The sequence below is a fragment of the Dreissena polymorpha genome, chromosome 9, assembly GCF_020536995.1.
Source record: "Dreissena polymorpha isolate Duluth1 chromosome 9, UMN_Dpol_1.0, whole genome shotgun sequence".
In the NCBI taxonomy this organism is placed as follows: domain Eukaryota; kingdom Metazoa; phylum Mollusca; class Bivalvia; order Myida; family Dreissenidae; genus Dreissena; species Dreissena polymorpha.
In genome coordinates this window covers 63,748-79,966 of record NC_068363.1, presented here as the reverse complement: position 1 = coordinate 79,966, position 16,219 = coordinate 63,748, and the positions used below count along the sequence as shown (strand labels likewise).

At 34.0% G+C, this 16,219-nt stretch overlaps 1 protein-coding gene across 5 annotated transcripts in view; it reads right to left on the bottom strand.

Annotated features, from left to right (window-relative positions):
• The window catches only part of LOC127844567 (uncharacterized), an 80,593-nt gene that overhangs the window by 28,818 nt on the left and 35,556 nt on the right, over window positions 1-16,219 (bottom strand). For 3 of the 5 annotated variants that reach the window (XM_052374921.1, XM_052374923.1, XM_052374925.1), the window contains 3 exons: window positions 13,180-13,313; window positions 11,880-11,897; window positions 3,374-3,410 (listed from right to left, as the gene is read on the bottom strand). In XM_052374921.1, coding sequence (XP_052230881.1) covers window positions 3,374-3,410; window positions 11,880-11,897; window positions 13,180-13,313 — 189 coding nt within the window. The remainder of the gene's footprint in view (window positions 1-3,373; window positions 3,411-11,879; window positions 11,898-13,179; window positions 13,314-16,219) is intronic. The other 2 variants (XM_052374922.1, XM_052374924.1) reach the window with 2 other exon arrangements.

The following is a 16,219-nucleotide window of genomic DNA, read 5'->3' as shown; positions in this document are numbered from 1 at the left end:
TTGTAATAATTTGAGAGTTCCTTTAAATATCATGGTATTATAATATTGTGAATGTACTTGAATAGTACGCCCCATGGGTACAAAAAGGCACCATGTGACATTGGAATTAAAAGGGCCCCCATTAATTAGTCACATAAACAAGACCAACTGTAAAAAATAAAACACAATAAAACACAAGCAATAATTTGATTTCATTCCAAATAAAAATCAATGATAATTACCAACTCTGAAAAAAATCATTTTAAACTTAATTTTTATTTTTTATTTTAAATTTTGCTACCTTAAATCTATTATGTTTTCAGCACAGTTTGTTTGTCCAGGATAGCTTTGTTAGAGGCAATACCTCATAATAACAATAAAATAAATACGTTCATATTTCTTCTAAATACTTACTCAAAATTTACTTAATCCACTCCAATCCAAAATATGTTTCCCTACACTGACAAGAAAACAATTCACACTCACCTTGTGAATGACTTAGATTTTATGCAAATGATAGGGTTCTCCAAAGTTAATAAACCCTCTTTGATAGCTATTACCAATGACGTCAATGACAATCAAGATTGCATAGGTATTAACTGCAAGCTAGCTCTGGTTATATTTATTTTCAGCCCATTAGCCCTATTCAACTTGTACTCTAACAGATTGCTGGGCTATTTTATCACAGAAAAGAGAGCTAGGCAAATAAAATAGACTTTTTATGGCTGTGCAGATTGTCCCATTGATGCATTGTTGTACTGGATGACAGGACGCATACATTTTGTCAAAGTCGTGTCACTTTGTAAGAACAGTTTTGGATTAAATGCATTTCTTTGAGAAATGATTAATTTGAAACGTCAAAAACAGTCCAAAATCTGTCTTCTTAAAAAAGTTACAAAAGCCTTGCAAAAAATACTTCCTTCAATGCATGTGAATAGGATAATTTTCTGAGTTAAATTAACAGACAATTACGCCAATCTTAATTTATAAAAAGAATATAAACAAGACCATATACTTATTTTAGGCCTTCATTTATTTTCATACTTAATATAATTCTCATAGAGGCTATTCTTTACATTCTCCTTTTATAAAATTAATGTTGGATTACATTCAGTAAGAAAAAAAGAGCAAAATAATAACATAATTTTGGTCAATATTTTCAAGGAAAATTAAACAAATTCAGTAGAGTTGCAAAAATATGTGTATACATTTATAAATGTTTCCATTTTTGCTTTGTACTAATAAACACCAATAACAAAGTACATTAAAAAATGTCAGAGAGAAATGATCGAGTCTTACCTATAAATAAATGAAATAATTATGAAGATTAAGCTTCCTCATTGATAATGAATACTTTATGTCTTATCTGCAAACCTGAGTTTGATTTATTTCTACAAGTTTAGTTGTGGATTATTTATCAGGCATTAAGATACAGAGTTTTTATATTTTCTGTAAAATGATACCATGGTGTATTATATTTGCAAATAAACACATACTTTTGAAAGATATACATTGAAAATTATTGTTGATAATCAATAAGCAATCATCTTAAATATTATTATATATAGTGTTTTACACCATATTAATCTTTTCTGTAAAAACATATGTTGGTTAACATTTCGCTGGTAATGTGATGCATGCTGTCCAATAAAAATTGCCTAAGTCTTTTACAAAGTTTTTGTAAGTTTGAGTATTTTTTTCACAGCTACCGGGCATTTAATTTAAATCCTGGTCAATCTGGGCATATAAAAATGGTTTACCAGTAAATGAACTACATGTAAGTGATCTTGGAAGATCTAAATGGTTTACCAGTATGTGTACTATGTGGCCATGGAAGATCTAAATAGTTTACCAGTATATGTACTCAGTGATTTGAGAAGATCTAAATAGTTTACCAAACACTGTATTATGTGAATTGGGAATAAGACATCAAACTGGGAATGGACATCATTTTGGTGATTTTCTCCAACAAAACTATTTATTTCATGATCTACATTTATTTTTGTAATATATTATCTATAATTTAAGCTTAATAAGCAATTTTCCATGACTTTTTCAGTAACAGTGATTGTATTTTTATCATTTAACGTGTATTTTTAAACCGTGTCCATGCGCGGCATGGACACAGTTCATTTCATGAGGATTTTTTTTTTTTATTAATAAAAAATCCAGTTTTGAAGTAAAATCAATTTAAATGATGCTATTATATATGCAAGTATCTGATTTAATTATAATTTGTCAAACTAGATAAATACAACATATAAAACTGCATATTATGCACTTTTGATAAAACACAATTTATTCCCAAATTGATGTCTTATTCCCAATTCACATAATACAGTGTAACCAGTATATGTACTACGTGATCTTAGATGACCTTAATGATTTACCATTATATGTACTAAGTGATATTGGAAGATCGCAATCAGGTTTACCAGTTCACGTCCTATTGTAGCCAGGCATGGATTGGAACAAACTCTGGATGACCAGAGTAGATCTCTATTAACCCATTTATGCCTGGTGGACTCTCCCATCCTTCTAAATTGGATCAATTTATTTCCAAAATTAGGGATGTCTAGTACACTAATTTCTATATTTCTTACAGAAATTCCTTTAAGCAAACAGGGCAGACCCTGATGAGACGCCGCATCGTGCGGAGTCTCATCTGGGTCTAAGCTGTTTGCCAAGGCTTTTTTTGTAGACACTAGGCATAAATGGGTTAAATGAGCTAGCCAAGCTCAAAGCTTTCATAAAGCTTGTATGGTTGAAGTACACTGATTTGTTGAAAGTCCGAATGTTTAGTACAATCCCAATTCATAGTATGCCCCATGGTGCAAGGCCCTTCTATAAAAATGGTTCCCAATCATTCTATCATCAATTATAATAAATTTCAATACAATTTCTCAAAAACACTGTGCTGCAATTTTCTTTTTCTTCAAATGATAATGAAGTACATATTATTTCTTCCTTATGATATTTCCGGTATAAATTGTCTGCTATTTAATCATTCTTTCCTCAGAAGTGTGCTGCACCCAGTTACATTTCCCAACCTGTTAATAAGTTTCAAGAAAAGTGATATGAACTTTTGAGGCACCTGCTTTACTATTTATCAACATAAGAAATGTTATTTTTTGCCATTACTGCTGTGATGAGCATAATGTCATCAGCTATTATAAGCCAATTTTCATTTTGAAAATAAGCAAGCAAGATGAACCGAATGACCTGGGTGGAAAATGATTAGTTTCATTATGTAAGTATCCAAATAATGAATGTTATCATTATTGAAATGTTTGTTAATAATAACCAATCAAATTTTTAAAGAAAAAGGAAGGTTGAAGACATTTGCACTTGTATTGGCATGATTAAAACTGACATTTATTGAAAGCTTTCTTACCTGAATCTTTCAGCGGTGTATCATTCCTTGGTGTTCCCTTAAATCAATAAAAAAGATAAAATCATACACTTAACAAGAAACATGGAAATGCCACAGAAATTGATGTCATCATTTTAGTTTATTATTAATTTAACAAATTAAATAGGCCGTGCTCTGTGAAAAGAAGATTGAATGCATGTGCTTAAAGTGTCGTGCCAGATCAGCCTCTGCTTAGAAGAGACTATCTTTAAAGGAAACAAATCTTAAAATTGGAAAGTGTTGTACCTGATTAGCCTGTGCAGATTGCATTACACCCCATTTTCACAGAGCACGACCCAAATAATTGTGCAATCTCAAGCTAGGCCCCCATGTTGGTTATGCCAACTGATAAAAGGTTCACACAGAAACAGGTTCGGGTTGATAAAATTTAATTATCCAATATCCAAACCTATCAACCCAAACCCCAACAAAAAACTACATCTTGTTCAGTGGGCACAATATGTTTGATCATTATTTTAAGCAACACAATTAAACTTGAACAATGTAATAAAGAAATGAGCCGGTCTATGTGATAAGTGGGCTTAATGAATGTCTAAAAAGTTCATGCTTCCAAAACAAATTAGGTTCATAAATTCTTACGCAATTCCTCAATTATTACAAAGAGCAAAACAATAGCAAAGTTGTTAAAATATTGATCCGTCTTACATCAAATAAGACGCAAATAATTAGTTTCTACCTTGTCTGATGCGACTGACTTTACACATCCCATAATCCTTGCCAAGAAAGAAAAAAATATATAAGAAATCAAAATTGCAATTTTCAAAGAATCACTTTTTTGAACTTTTCATTCAAAGAATGGCATCCTATGAAGTATGCCTCCATGTGGCCGGTATCTAGCAACATCCAAGAATTCTGCAGTCTGTGGTTTTGCAATAAATTTGTAATTCTTAGTGTCAGGGCTGATGTTTTTATCAGAGGTGGCTTTTATGGGGTGTTCTAAGAGGTATAGAACTGAGGTGTTGTGGTAATTAATATCATTCCTGATTATTACAAATGTCTTTGCTGCTTGTCACTTTAAGACTTAATGAAGATGTCGGTCACTGATAATTTATTTGGGTGCTTTTGTTCGTTTCTCAGGAGTGAGATATTTGGCATAAGACACTGTCTTTGCTTAAGATAATTTAGCATCCAATGGAAGGTTTTTATAACAATGGAGCTTTAAGTGTTCACATAATCACATTATTAGGTTGTTAGTATTAGTCATGATTAAATATCTGAATATGTTCTGACAACCTTTTAACTATCACTATGAAACCATTATTGTTGACACTTGATTTGCTTTTTTTCTTTTTTCTCCTAGAGTAACTGTTGTAAATATTAAGATCCTATCAATAACTCTTTTAATAATTCATTACAACACTGGTTTTCATGCACTTAAAACTGATCATACCCTAGATTTTTCATTCGCATAGTATGATTTTTTTTCCAAAAGGAAAAACAAGAGATTGCCAGAAGCAATATTGTCCCCTACCGGTGAAACTCCACCATTGTCAGAATTTTTGTTATATTTGTTACCATAGCAACCAGAATTCTTGACGTAGGAACAAAATGAAATGACGTGCATAATCTCCATATTGCCATCTATCCATGTTTCAAGTTTCATGAAAAAATATGAATAACTTTTAAAGTTATCGCAGGATCCAGAAAAGTGTGACAGACAGACTGACTGACTGACAGACAGAGCGCAAACCATAAATCTCCTTCGGTAGATTGTAATTTATCGCTTAACCCATTTATGCCTAGCGTCTAGAAAAAAGACCATGGCAAACAACGTAGACCCAGATGAGACGCTGCATGATGCGGCGTCTCATCTGGGTCTGCACTGTTTGCTTAAAGGAATTTCTGTAAGAAATATTCTAAATATAGAAATAAATATATAGACATCCCTAATTTTGGAAATAAATTGATCCAATTTAGAAGGATGGGAGAGTCCATTAGGCATAAATGGGTTAAATATAATATAAATTTTGTTTGTACAACTTAGTAACCATCACCATAAAACTCATAACAATATGTAATGAGTCTTTTAAGGATTAACTCCTCTCTTATAATTATATTTTGAACAAAAGTTGTGATCATTTACTTCAAAATAATGTTTGGCTAAAACAAGACTCATTTGTTTCCATTAAAATGGCCAAAACTTTTTGAAGGGTTACAGGTAGGTTGACTTAATTTTTTTTTCATTAACTTTTTTATGATAATTTTAAGAATATGTAATGACATGCTGAAATCTCTAGTTAATATTCTCTAATAAATTAATTTAAAGTAAGAAACCCTTATGAAATAAAGCAAAAATGATGGCATTAACTTAATAGTAATTTTTGTGAAGTTGAGCAAAAAATTATCAAAAACTCAACATAGAATGCCAAAAATTATTTTGGGTAGATAAAACAAGAAATATCTTTAAAAAAGATATATGGTGTCGATAGTTCAATGAATGAGATCAAGGATAGCGAATGTCTTTTTCTGTGCAGTTCTTAGCTGCATCACACGCAGTACAGGATGTTACGCGGAGTTTTCGCCGGTTATTTTACATTTTGCTGGTCATTAACCTATAGATACAATTCAGAAAACCAAAAGAAGAATCGAAGTGAAATTAAAACATGAGTCAACCGGCCACAGGCGAAGTATCCGTATTTATAGGCCCGTTCTTCGAACAAATCTGTTTTAGTGGTTTGTCGGGCATTGCTATTTGTTTCGATTATTAACAGTATCGAGAATCATCGCGCTCATGCTTAATACATTAGTCAATATGGTGGAATAATTATTGTTAAATTAATCAAAAACAATATGTATCATTGTATTGTTGAAAACACATTAAGAATCTATTATTGACATACCATAATAATATTGATGAATATCTTCATTTAACATATTTCTGGTCTAAAGAAAACTCCAGGTCACCTAGTTCACGGATAGCGTCTTTATTATATAACGATTATTTTACTGGCCGCGAACTCCGGTGATGACCTGTATATAAACTCTGACATTCACACACTGGCCGCAAATTGACTCTTATACCTCGCGGGTTGAAATGCAATGCATTAAAGTGAGGCCTCACTTCCACTGCTCTTTATACTTTTACATGTAAACATGTTGACAGGAATATGGAAGTAAGTACTAAATATGAGAACATAGCCTTTAAGTATAAACGCTTTTGCGCTGACAATCCTCTGAAAATAAAAGGTGCACGCACAAACTGTATTGATGTCGAGAATTGAGTGTAAAACTGTTCTATCTATTAAGCCTTTTCATTAGAGATAAAATTGTTTCATGCAGTATAACAGTGTTACAAAGACGCGGATATGTTTCTCAAATCAGCCAATGGAATAAATGAAGTGTATTCATTCGTACCTAGCTGCGGGAAATTTTATTTGAATTTTATTGGACACTTACAAAGGTCAGGTAAGGTGAAAAGCTGGCTTAATACAGCTACGCCGAAAAATTAGGTTCATTATAGTGAAAACAAACAACTTTTGCCTTTTAAGACTTTGACACATTAGCACCTCCCGACCTGATACAGTGTATATCTCCATCATATCCTGTGTATACATTATGTTGCCAGATACAACAGTGTATACTGATTTCTTGGCACCCACAGCAGGGATGAAAGTGTTGTACCTTCCCATGTTTTTATCACCAAACCTGTTACAAGAGCTGACATTAATTCATGGTGCTGCTTTGCATGGCTCTTTCTAATGTATCGGGACATGTGAGAAGTGTTCTGGGAAAACTGGGCTTAATGCATTAATGCATGTGAGTAAAACGACATCCTGGAATAGCCGGTGAAGTCATACATGCCATAATTTTTTAGGTCCAAAGCGGGACATTCCATAAAAAATTGTCGGGACATTTGACCAAAAAGCAGGACACCTAAAACGATCTATCATTCCACCTTTACTATAGTCAGTATAGTACTAACAAAAACTCTTGATACTTTTATTCAAGACATAAAACATCTGATATGAAGCATGAAATCTAAAACATAACAATAACAGTTTTATTAAATAAGACAATAGCAAACAACGAAGATAATATTCATCTGTTTAAGAGTACAAAATCTAGTACATTACGACAACAATACTCATTATATTAATTTCAATGGCAAACATTAACGCAGGGGAGGCTATCCAATTGACTGAAAGTACGGGTTACAGTACACTATCTACCGAACAGTTACATCAGTTACACACGGAATGCGCGGCCGTACACATTTCCGTATTTTGTTTTCTTCCTATATACACAGATTAAACTGAATTGTGAATTGTCAGGCGCTGTATTGGGGTAGTGTCAAACTGTCATGAATAACAACACGTTGTTTTTATTACAATAACACAAGACAAGATGGGTAACTCTTTTACTGTTTGTTGCGATGTTTTTTTAAGCATGTGTCCATGCGCAGTTTGTTACTTGTCAATTGTCGCGGCTTAATTGGAGTAGGGTCAAACTGTCATGCATAGCACCTCGTTGTATTTAGCTTAATTGGAGTAGGGTCAAACTGTCATGCATAGCACCTCGTTGTTTTTATTACAATTACACTAGACAGGATGGGTATCACTTATTGGACTGTTTGTTGCGATTTTGTTATATTGCACCTTCGGAATATCCCGCTATATTGGAACTAAACATTGAATGTAAAAGACTCATTTATGACGTAGCGTTAATTTTACAAAACAATTGTTTTGTAAACCGTTTCAAACAAATACAAAATAAACACATTTTCAACATTTATTTCAATATTATAAAACTATCGATAGCAATAAGCGACCACTATCTGGAAGACCACCATGGTGTGAATGCCTGATGAAATCAATAATTAGCCGATAAATCGCTGATAAGGTGTCATAAACAACACTGGTACACACGATAAGTAGAATCGGATTGTTAATTGGGGGGCAATAAAGGGATTAGCGGTGTTAAGTGTTAGCGAAACAGAGCTTGAATAGCGAATTTTATTGGGAACCTATACACCTTACATCGTTTTTTACAAATGTCGGGACAAATCGTCTCATGGCGGGACGGCGGGACAAAGGGCCCAAAAGCGGGACTGTCCCGCCGAGATCGGGACGTATGGCATGTATGGGTGAAGTCTACACCACTAATAAGGGACAACTAATTATCTGTTAATGAAAAAACCTAAAAAAGTGGAAAGTGTAGTCCCAGTGCAAAAATAATTCTTGAAAATCTGTGATACAGACAGTTGTCTTAAATTATGGCTACAATCTATTATAAGGCTTAATATAACAGAGCAAATATAATTCACATGACAAAAATAACCATGATTTATTTTATGCTTTCCGATGGTTTATAGAGAAATATCAGTGAATTAAAACTGATGTTTCACTGTTTGAAACAGCGAAAAATAACAGTGAAAATTATTGATAATTTTCATTGTTTTACCTGAACTATCTTTAAATATCTTTGATTTCCACATTGTGACCCCCAATTTAAAAGCAAATTTTACAAAGGGGGACTACTCTGCATAAATGTTTATAAAAACATACTGAAGAGCTCCCATTTAAAATACATGGGGGCGCCAAGCAGGTAATTATATTGTCCAGAATAGCAAAAATACAAAAATAATTATTTGTAAGCATAAAATAAAAAGGAAAATTTGTTGGACTTGGTGGAAAATTGATTTTAATTCACAAGTGATCATAGAAAAAATAGATTTTCACTCGTGGCTGCGCCACTTGTTTAAATATAACTTTCTATGATCACTCGTGAATTAAAATCTATATTCCACCAAATCCAACAAATATCCTCTATATCATATTGGTTAACCATTCAATGTCAAGCTGAATAAATTGAATGTCCATTGGTTATTTGAAAATAAGAGACACGCCCTGGGTAAACCAGACTTAATGCATGTGCGTAAATGATCTTCCCAGACTAGCCTATGCAGTTCCCACAGACTAATCTAGAACATTACTTTCCAATGTTGTTGAGTTTTTAGTTTAAAGGCTCTTGTAAACAAAAATCCTGTCTGGGCAAAAATTGTCCCACCTGATTAGTCTGTGCAGAATTGCACTTGCTCATCTGGGACAATACTTCCTGCACATGCATTAAGTGTGGATTTGTAAGTGACCAACTCATATCTATGACAAGTGCAACCTGATGCATCCATGTGCAAACTACATCAAACTTTTACATGCACAAACAAGTTTCATTGATTGTGGTTCTTTTAGCCGCGAGAAATAACTTGCATATTTTGAGTTTAAAAACAAACACAATTACTTCCCCTACATTAAGTAGAAATAAAAAGAGGAAAACATATTGTCTTTGTTGTTCTTAGTGTAATGATCATCCTTCATACCTGAATAAGATTAGTATATGCATTATTTATTTTTTACTTATTAGAAACTGATCTTGCATGAAATATCGTGATTGCTTTAGTCAATATCATACTGAGTAGATTTTGTCCATTAAAACAGTATCTGTGTTTATAAATTTCTTGCAATAAAATAAAAAATAATAAGTTCCAACTTTAATTAAAATGCCACTAATGCCACTTAATAATCTCCCATAAAACAAATTCTTAATTGATTCTGCCTGAAACATGAAATAACTTATCAGTAATAATGAATTCAAACACATGTACCACTGTCTTTATGAAAAAGACATATAAATATTTCACAGTTTTTAATCAATACAATTAATATTGGGAAACAAAATCAATCCTCTGAGCTTAACATAAAGTAAACATTTGCTGTCAGTCACCTGATTTTAGGACCACAAAGACATATTTGAAGTTGAATAATTGACTACTATAGTGTATGTAACTTACAGCTGAATATTCATAAATTTAAACAAGAAAATGTGACCTTGCCAGTACACAAGATGAAACACTTTTTAAAATAAGTTTAAGTTTAGAATAAGTTTAGTTTATTTAAATTCACAAAATAACAATGCAATACCTCTATCCAAAAAAAGGTAGTTTAGTAGAAAACATGTTTTAATCAATTACAATTACTTGAACCATTTGGCACTTAATGCAATCGAACCCTACGTCTGCATTTAAGCTTACTTCAATCACAATTACACCAAAACACCATAAAAATTATAGTTATAAAGTGGAAACTTTTTTTATTTTAAGTATATGTCAACTGATCTGTACCCATTTGGCCCCAAATGCAAACCCTGGCCCGATCAACCTGTAATATACGTACACACACCATGTTAACACAAAATATTCATCCTTATATACTGAAGTTAAAGACCTCAAACTTTTAATCAGTTGTTGGCAAAATTGACATAAACAAAACTTGCCCTAAATGCAAATCTATGCTAGCTCTGCTTGTCATATAGAGAGATGAGTTGTTTCAAGCATGTGTTTAGCTGAATTTAATTAAGTACAAACAGTACAATAAGGGGCATAATTCTGCTGCATTGCAGGTATGAGTTAGGACCCTTACATACCACTCTGATACAACCAAAAGTAAACCTGACTTTTCTAAGTAATACAGGGGCATAACTCTGATAAATTGCAGGTAAGAGTAACGGAACTTAATCAGCGAACTCACACAATGACCCAATACTCATGAGTGAAGTTTTGATCAAATACCTGAAACATTGATATGGAGTTCTTTCGCGTAACCCTTAATCTTAGCAAAACACACACTACCACACAGATGCCGACATTCGGGAGATCAGTAAAGTGCTGACTATTTGGTGAATACTTGAGCTAAAAATAACCCATGTTGTTAACAACAACAACAAAAGTAACAACAACAACACAAGTGCTTAGCAAATCAACACCTGCGTATGAAAACTGGCCATGCAAGTGCATTCTACGATACCTAAAAATACTGACAGTTATATAGTGCATCTTGACCATAGATCCTGAAAAGCACAATAATAAATTATAGGTTAAAATCTACTATGAAACAAACTTGAGAAAAAAATGTATGTAAAATAGGCATCTTATTTTAAAAAGTGTGAAATATAATGATATTGTTTCCTATAGTTGATTTATGTCATACATATCATTCATATAACATTTTATTAACAAAAAAGAGATTTACTTTAAAGCAACTAAAACAGAAAATTAAATGTGATCTAGACTACAAATACAAGCCATTTACAAGAGAATTTCAAACCTAAATCACTACCATTATAAAAACTTCTGAAATTAGTTTTTTTTTTAAATATATTATTATAAATTAACAAACGTTGTATCATAGATGATATCGACACGTACGGGTCCTGTCCAAACTATAGTCAGTGTAAAATACTTATCGGAAGTCCAAATGTATTAAATACTCTTGAACACCAAAGCAGCAGTACCTAACATCTATACCAACTTTGAATTTCAACGCTATTTACACATTTACAAAATTTAGCATCCCCTATAATATACATTTTTAAAATAAAAAGTATTTTAATTTCTGTTTAAAGCACTCAAAAGTAACAAAATGTGCAAATATATATGTGCGAAGCCTATAAGAGCAACTTCAAACAAACTTACATGTAATGACACCTGAATCTGGTGAAATGAAACATCATTTAAGAGTTAAAGGAGCAAATTGACAGCTATTTTGATATAATATATATGAGCCTAGTTCAGGGAAAAATAGGTCTTAAAGCATGTTTTTTAAGTGTCGGCCCAGATAAGTCAGTGTTGTCCCACAGGCTTAAATCAGCACGACAGCCTCTGCCCAGACTGGAATTGTGTTAAGAAGAGACTGCATTTAAAGAAACAATCCATAAATGTGGAAAGTGTCATCCCTGTGCAGACTGCACAAAAGAATCTAGTACTAAAAGTTACACCCATTTATTAAGCCCCGTTTTCCCAGAGTGAGGCTCATATAGTTTTAATATGAGTCGCGTTCTGAGAAAACTGGGCATAATGCATGTGCATAAAGTGTCGTTCCAGATTAGCCTGTGTAGTTCACACTTTCCGCCTAAATTTGATTTTTGCTAAGAAGAGACTTTATTCAAACCAAAAATGTCATTAAAGCGGAAAGCCTTGTCCCTGATTAGCCTGTGCAGACTGCACAGGCTTATCTGGGACGAAACTTTACCCACATGCATTATGACCAGTTTTCTCAGAACGTGACTCATCTGTAAACCTACCCATAAAGAGTTGCTTGAAATCAATAAATTTCAATACCCAGAAAATCTACAAAAAGTATCATAAAACATCTATATGGCAAAAAAACCCTTCAAATTAGAGACAGAGAGTTTATAATGAATAGCCCAATACACTATTTTGACACGGATAACAAGGTTTGACAATCAAGTGCCGAATGTTGACCTCTGACCTTGTGTTTTACCCTCACCTAAAAGGTAACCATCTTTTTTATAGTGGAAGACACACAGTTTAAAAAACTTAACATATGCGACAAGTTATTTCAAATTTCCTCAGCAACGCATGGGAAAGTAGAGCTTAAACAAGACCTTTATTGACATAAAAATGTATTTGACGTCCCGACTTTCCTCCTAATTATTAAAAGTACAACATTTTTTTAAATTCAATCTTTGCTCATGTTATTAAATAATCAAATTCCATTAAATCTGCCTAAATTCTCTCCAAACCAATCCCTCAGCAAGAGCAGCTCGCCTCTTACCTGTATGATCATAAAAAGTAGCTACCCCCTTACCAGTCTGATCATCAAAAGTAGCTACCCCCTTACCAGTCTGATCATCAAAAGTAGCTACCCCCTTACCAGTCTGATCATCAAAAGTAGCTATCCCCTTACCAGTCTGATCATCAAAAGTAGCTCCCCCCTTACCAGTCTGACCATCAAAAGTAGCTATCCCCTTACCCGTCTTATCCTGACCGCATCATCCTCGCTCCATGCTGTGGTACTGCGGGGCCCGGCAACCCTCAGTGACCGTGACACCGCCCCACTACCCGCCACACCAACTATCTTCTCTCCATTCATGTTCAAGGTCTCTGCTGAAATAGTCATAAATGAGCCTCACTCTGGGAAATTAAGCCTTTACCACTTAGATACGTATTTACCCTTTACCGCTTAGATACGTATTTAACCCTTTACCACTTAGATACGTATTTAACCCTTCACCACTTAGATACGTATTTAACCCTTTACCACTTAGTTACGTATTTAACCCTTTACCACTTAGATAAGTATTTAACCCTTTATCACTGAGATACGTATTTAACCCTTTACCACTTAGATATGTATTTAACCCTATAACACTTAGATACGTATTTAACCCTTTACCACTTAGATACGTATTTAACCCTTTACCACTTAGATACGTATTTAACCCTTTACCACTTAGATACCTATTTAACCCTTTACCACTTAGATACGTATTTAACCCTTTACCACTTAGATACGTATTTAAACATTTACCACTTAGATACGTATTTAACCCTTTACCACTTAGATACATATTTAACCCTTTGCCACTTAGATACGTATTTAACCCTTTACCACTTAGAAACGTATTCAACCCTTTACCACTAAGATACGTATTTAACCCTTTACCACTTAGATACGTATTTAACCCTTTACCACTTAGATACGTATTTAACCCTTTACCACTTAGATACATATTTAACCCTTTACCACTTAGATACAAATTTAACCCTTTACCACTTAGATACGTATTTAATGCATGTGCATTCAGGGTTGTCCAGATTAGCCTGGGCAGTCCACACAGACGACACTACACTTTTATGGGGTTTTTTTATTTAAGAAAGTTTTTTTCTATACAGAAATCATTTCACTGAAGACTGCACAGGCTATTCTGGGACAACCCTTTTTTGCACATGCTTTAAGCCCCATTTTCCCAGAGAAAAATAAGCAAAATACACTGGTTCATGAAAATCATTACAAGAGTCATGATGGTCATGAATTGCTCACCTGAATCAACATGATCAAGCTACTGTATTGTTTATTTCTTATCGCATGTAAAGTTGGGAAGTGTCAAACAATTGCCATCAGAAGTTAATCATATATTTTTCTTGCACCAAAAATACAATAATGCAATTTGTCATTTATAGGAAATTTGTATTGACATGCAAGATATATGGGGCTTATTAGCCAATCTTAAGGATATATTGAAGGCAGCTTTGCTACCAAGGTGTCATGCACTTATTGTCAGCTCATTCTAGTCTATTGTTGTCTTTAAGGGACTTATTGCAATTTTCCATGTTGATTTTAGTTGGCTCATTTTATTTTCCCATGCAAACAATCAACAAAACTGAATTATATAGGGGGGGGGGGGGGGGGGGAGGGGGGCACCAATCAGTTTCACTGATATTCTTGTACTAAAGTCTCACCAAAGAAGGATGGTAACCAAAAGAAAATACAGTCTAACCTGTCTTCAGAGACCACCCAAGGTGAATCTAGGAAGTGGTCTCTTAACTGAGGTGGTCTCTGAGTACAGTTTGACCTGTCAGACCAGTTGGTCGTTGTTAATGCAACACATTAGCATATGTCAGTACATGCATGTGTATCTCGCTTTAGTATGTACATTATACATTCAAATATATGTTGAGTGTTCGTTTTTATAGAAATATATACAGAAAAAAAAGTTGTTTGTTGTTTAATTGTATTTAATATATTAATATACATTTATTTAATAAAAAAATACATAAACATATTTACCTAATACATCAAACTTTACATACAAATAAATACAAATTAAACCACTACAAATACAATATGTAACAGTCATATAATTAAACAATTAAAATTGCAATAATACATACATATCAAATAAAAAGCATACATATCAAGCATAGCAACAATGAACATTATATTTACATGGAACAGCATACACATATTTACACATTACAACAATATTAAGATGGCCTGAAAAAGAAATCCTCAATCTTAGTCTGTTTCACCTTCTCTCCATTCATGGCTATATCCCCTATCTGGTTGCTGGCTTCCATCAATGTCGCTAGTAGATCATGGTGCCCTTTCTTCACTGCCCAGTCCTTCAGTTTTCTGCTCATTTCCACTATCTCACTCATGGAGAGTGTTGTTTCTGATGTCGTCGCTTCCTCTTCTGTTGGGTTGGTGTCATCTTCCTCGTCACATCCATCTTCTTGTAGAATTTCCGGTGCTGACTTCTTCCATTCGTCCATGTCCGTTGCGCATGTTGTGAAGTCCCTGTCAATGTTGATGAGGTCCTTCACTTCACACCCAAATAAATCATGTGCTAATTTGTGCATGATGAGAGGCAAGTCGTCCTCAACATCATCACATTCACTTTTGTCACTTTTGTCACTTGTAATGTTTTCACTAACACTTTTTTCACGGTCATCTGCACATTTGTCACTGTCACTAGCACTAGCACTTTTTTCACTGTCACTCATGAATCCGCATTTTGCGAAACACTTGCCGATCGTCTCCGTCGTTGTCTCCTTCCATGCGCTTATGACCCAGTAGATAGCTTGTAGGATGTTAACCTCTTTCAGAATTTGAGGTCCGGTGGTCGCCGACGATCTTTCCAGCTCCATCATCACGTGTTGTAGTTGACGTTTTCTGTACTTTAGCTTCATTGTCTGTATGATCCCTTGGTCCATGGGTTGTATCACTGATGTTGTGTTTGGAGGAAGGAACTGTAGCTTGATGTTGGTTAGTGTGATGCGAGGGTGTGATGGTGCGTTGTCTATGAATAATATGACGTGTCTTCTGGCATGTCGCATCCGCCGATCAAACCACTTCAGCCAGTCTTCCATTATCCCGGTCGTCATCCACGCCTTTTTGTTGTTGTAATACCGTATCGGCAATTTGTCGGGAGTAACTGACCCAAAACATCTCGGTTTTTTTGATTTCCCGATGATGATTGGGGGCAGCTTATCTCCCGTTACCGAGGCAC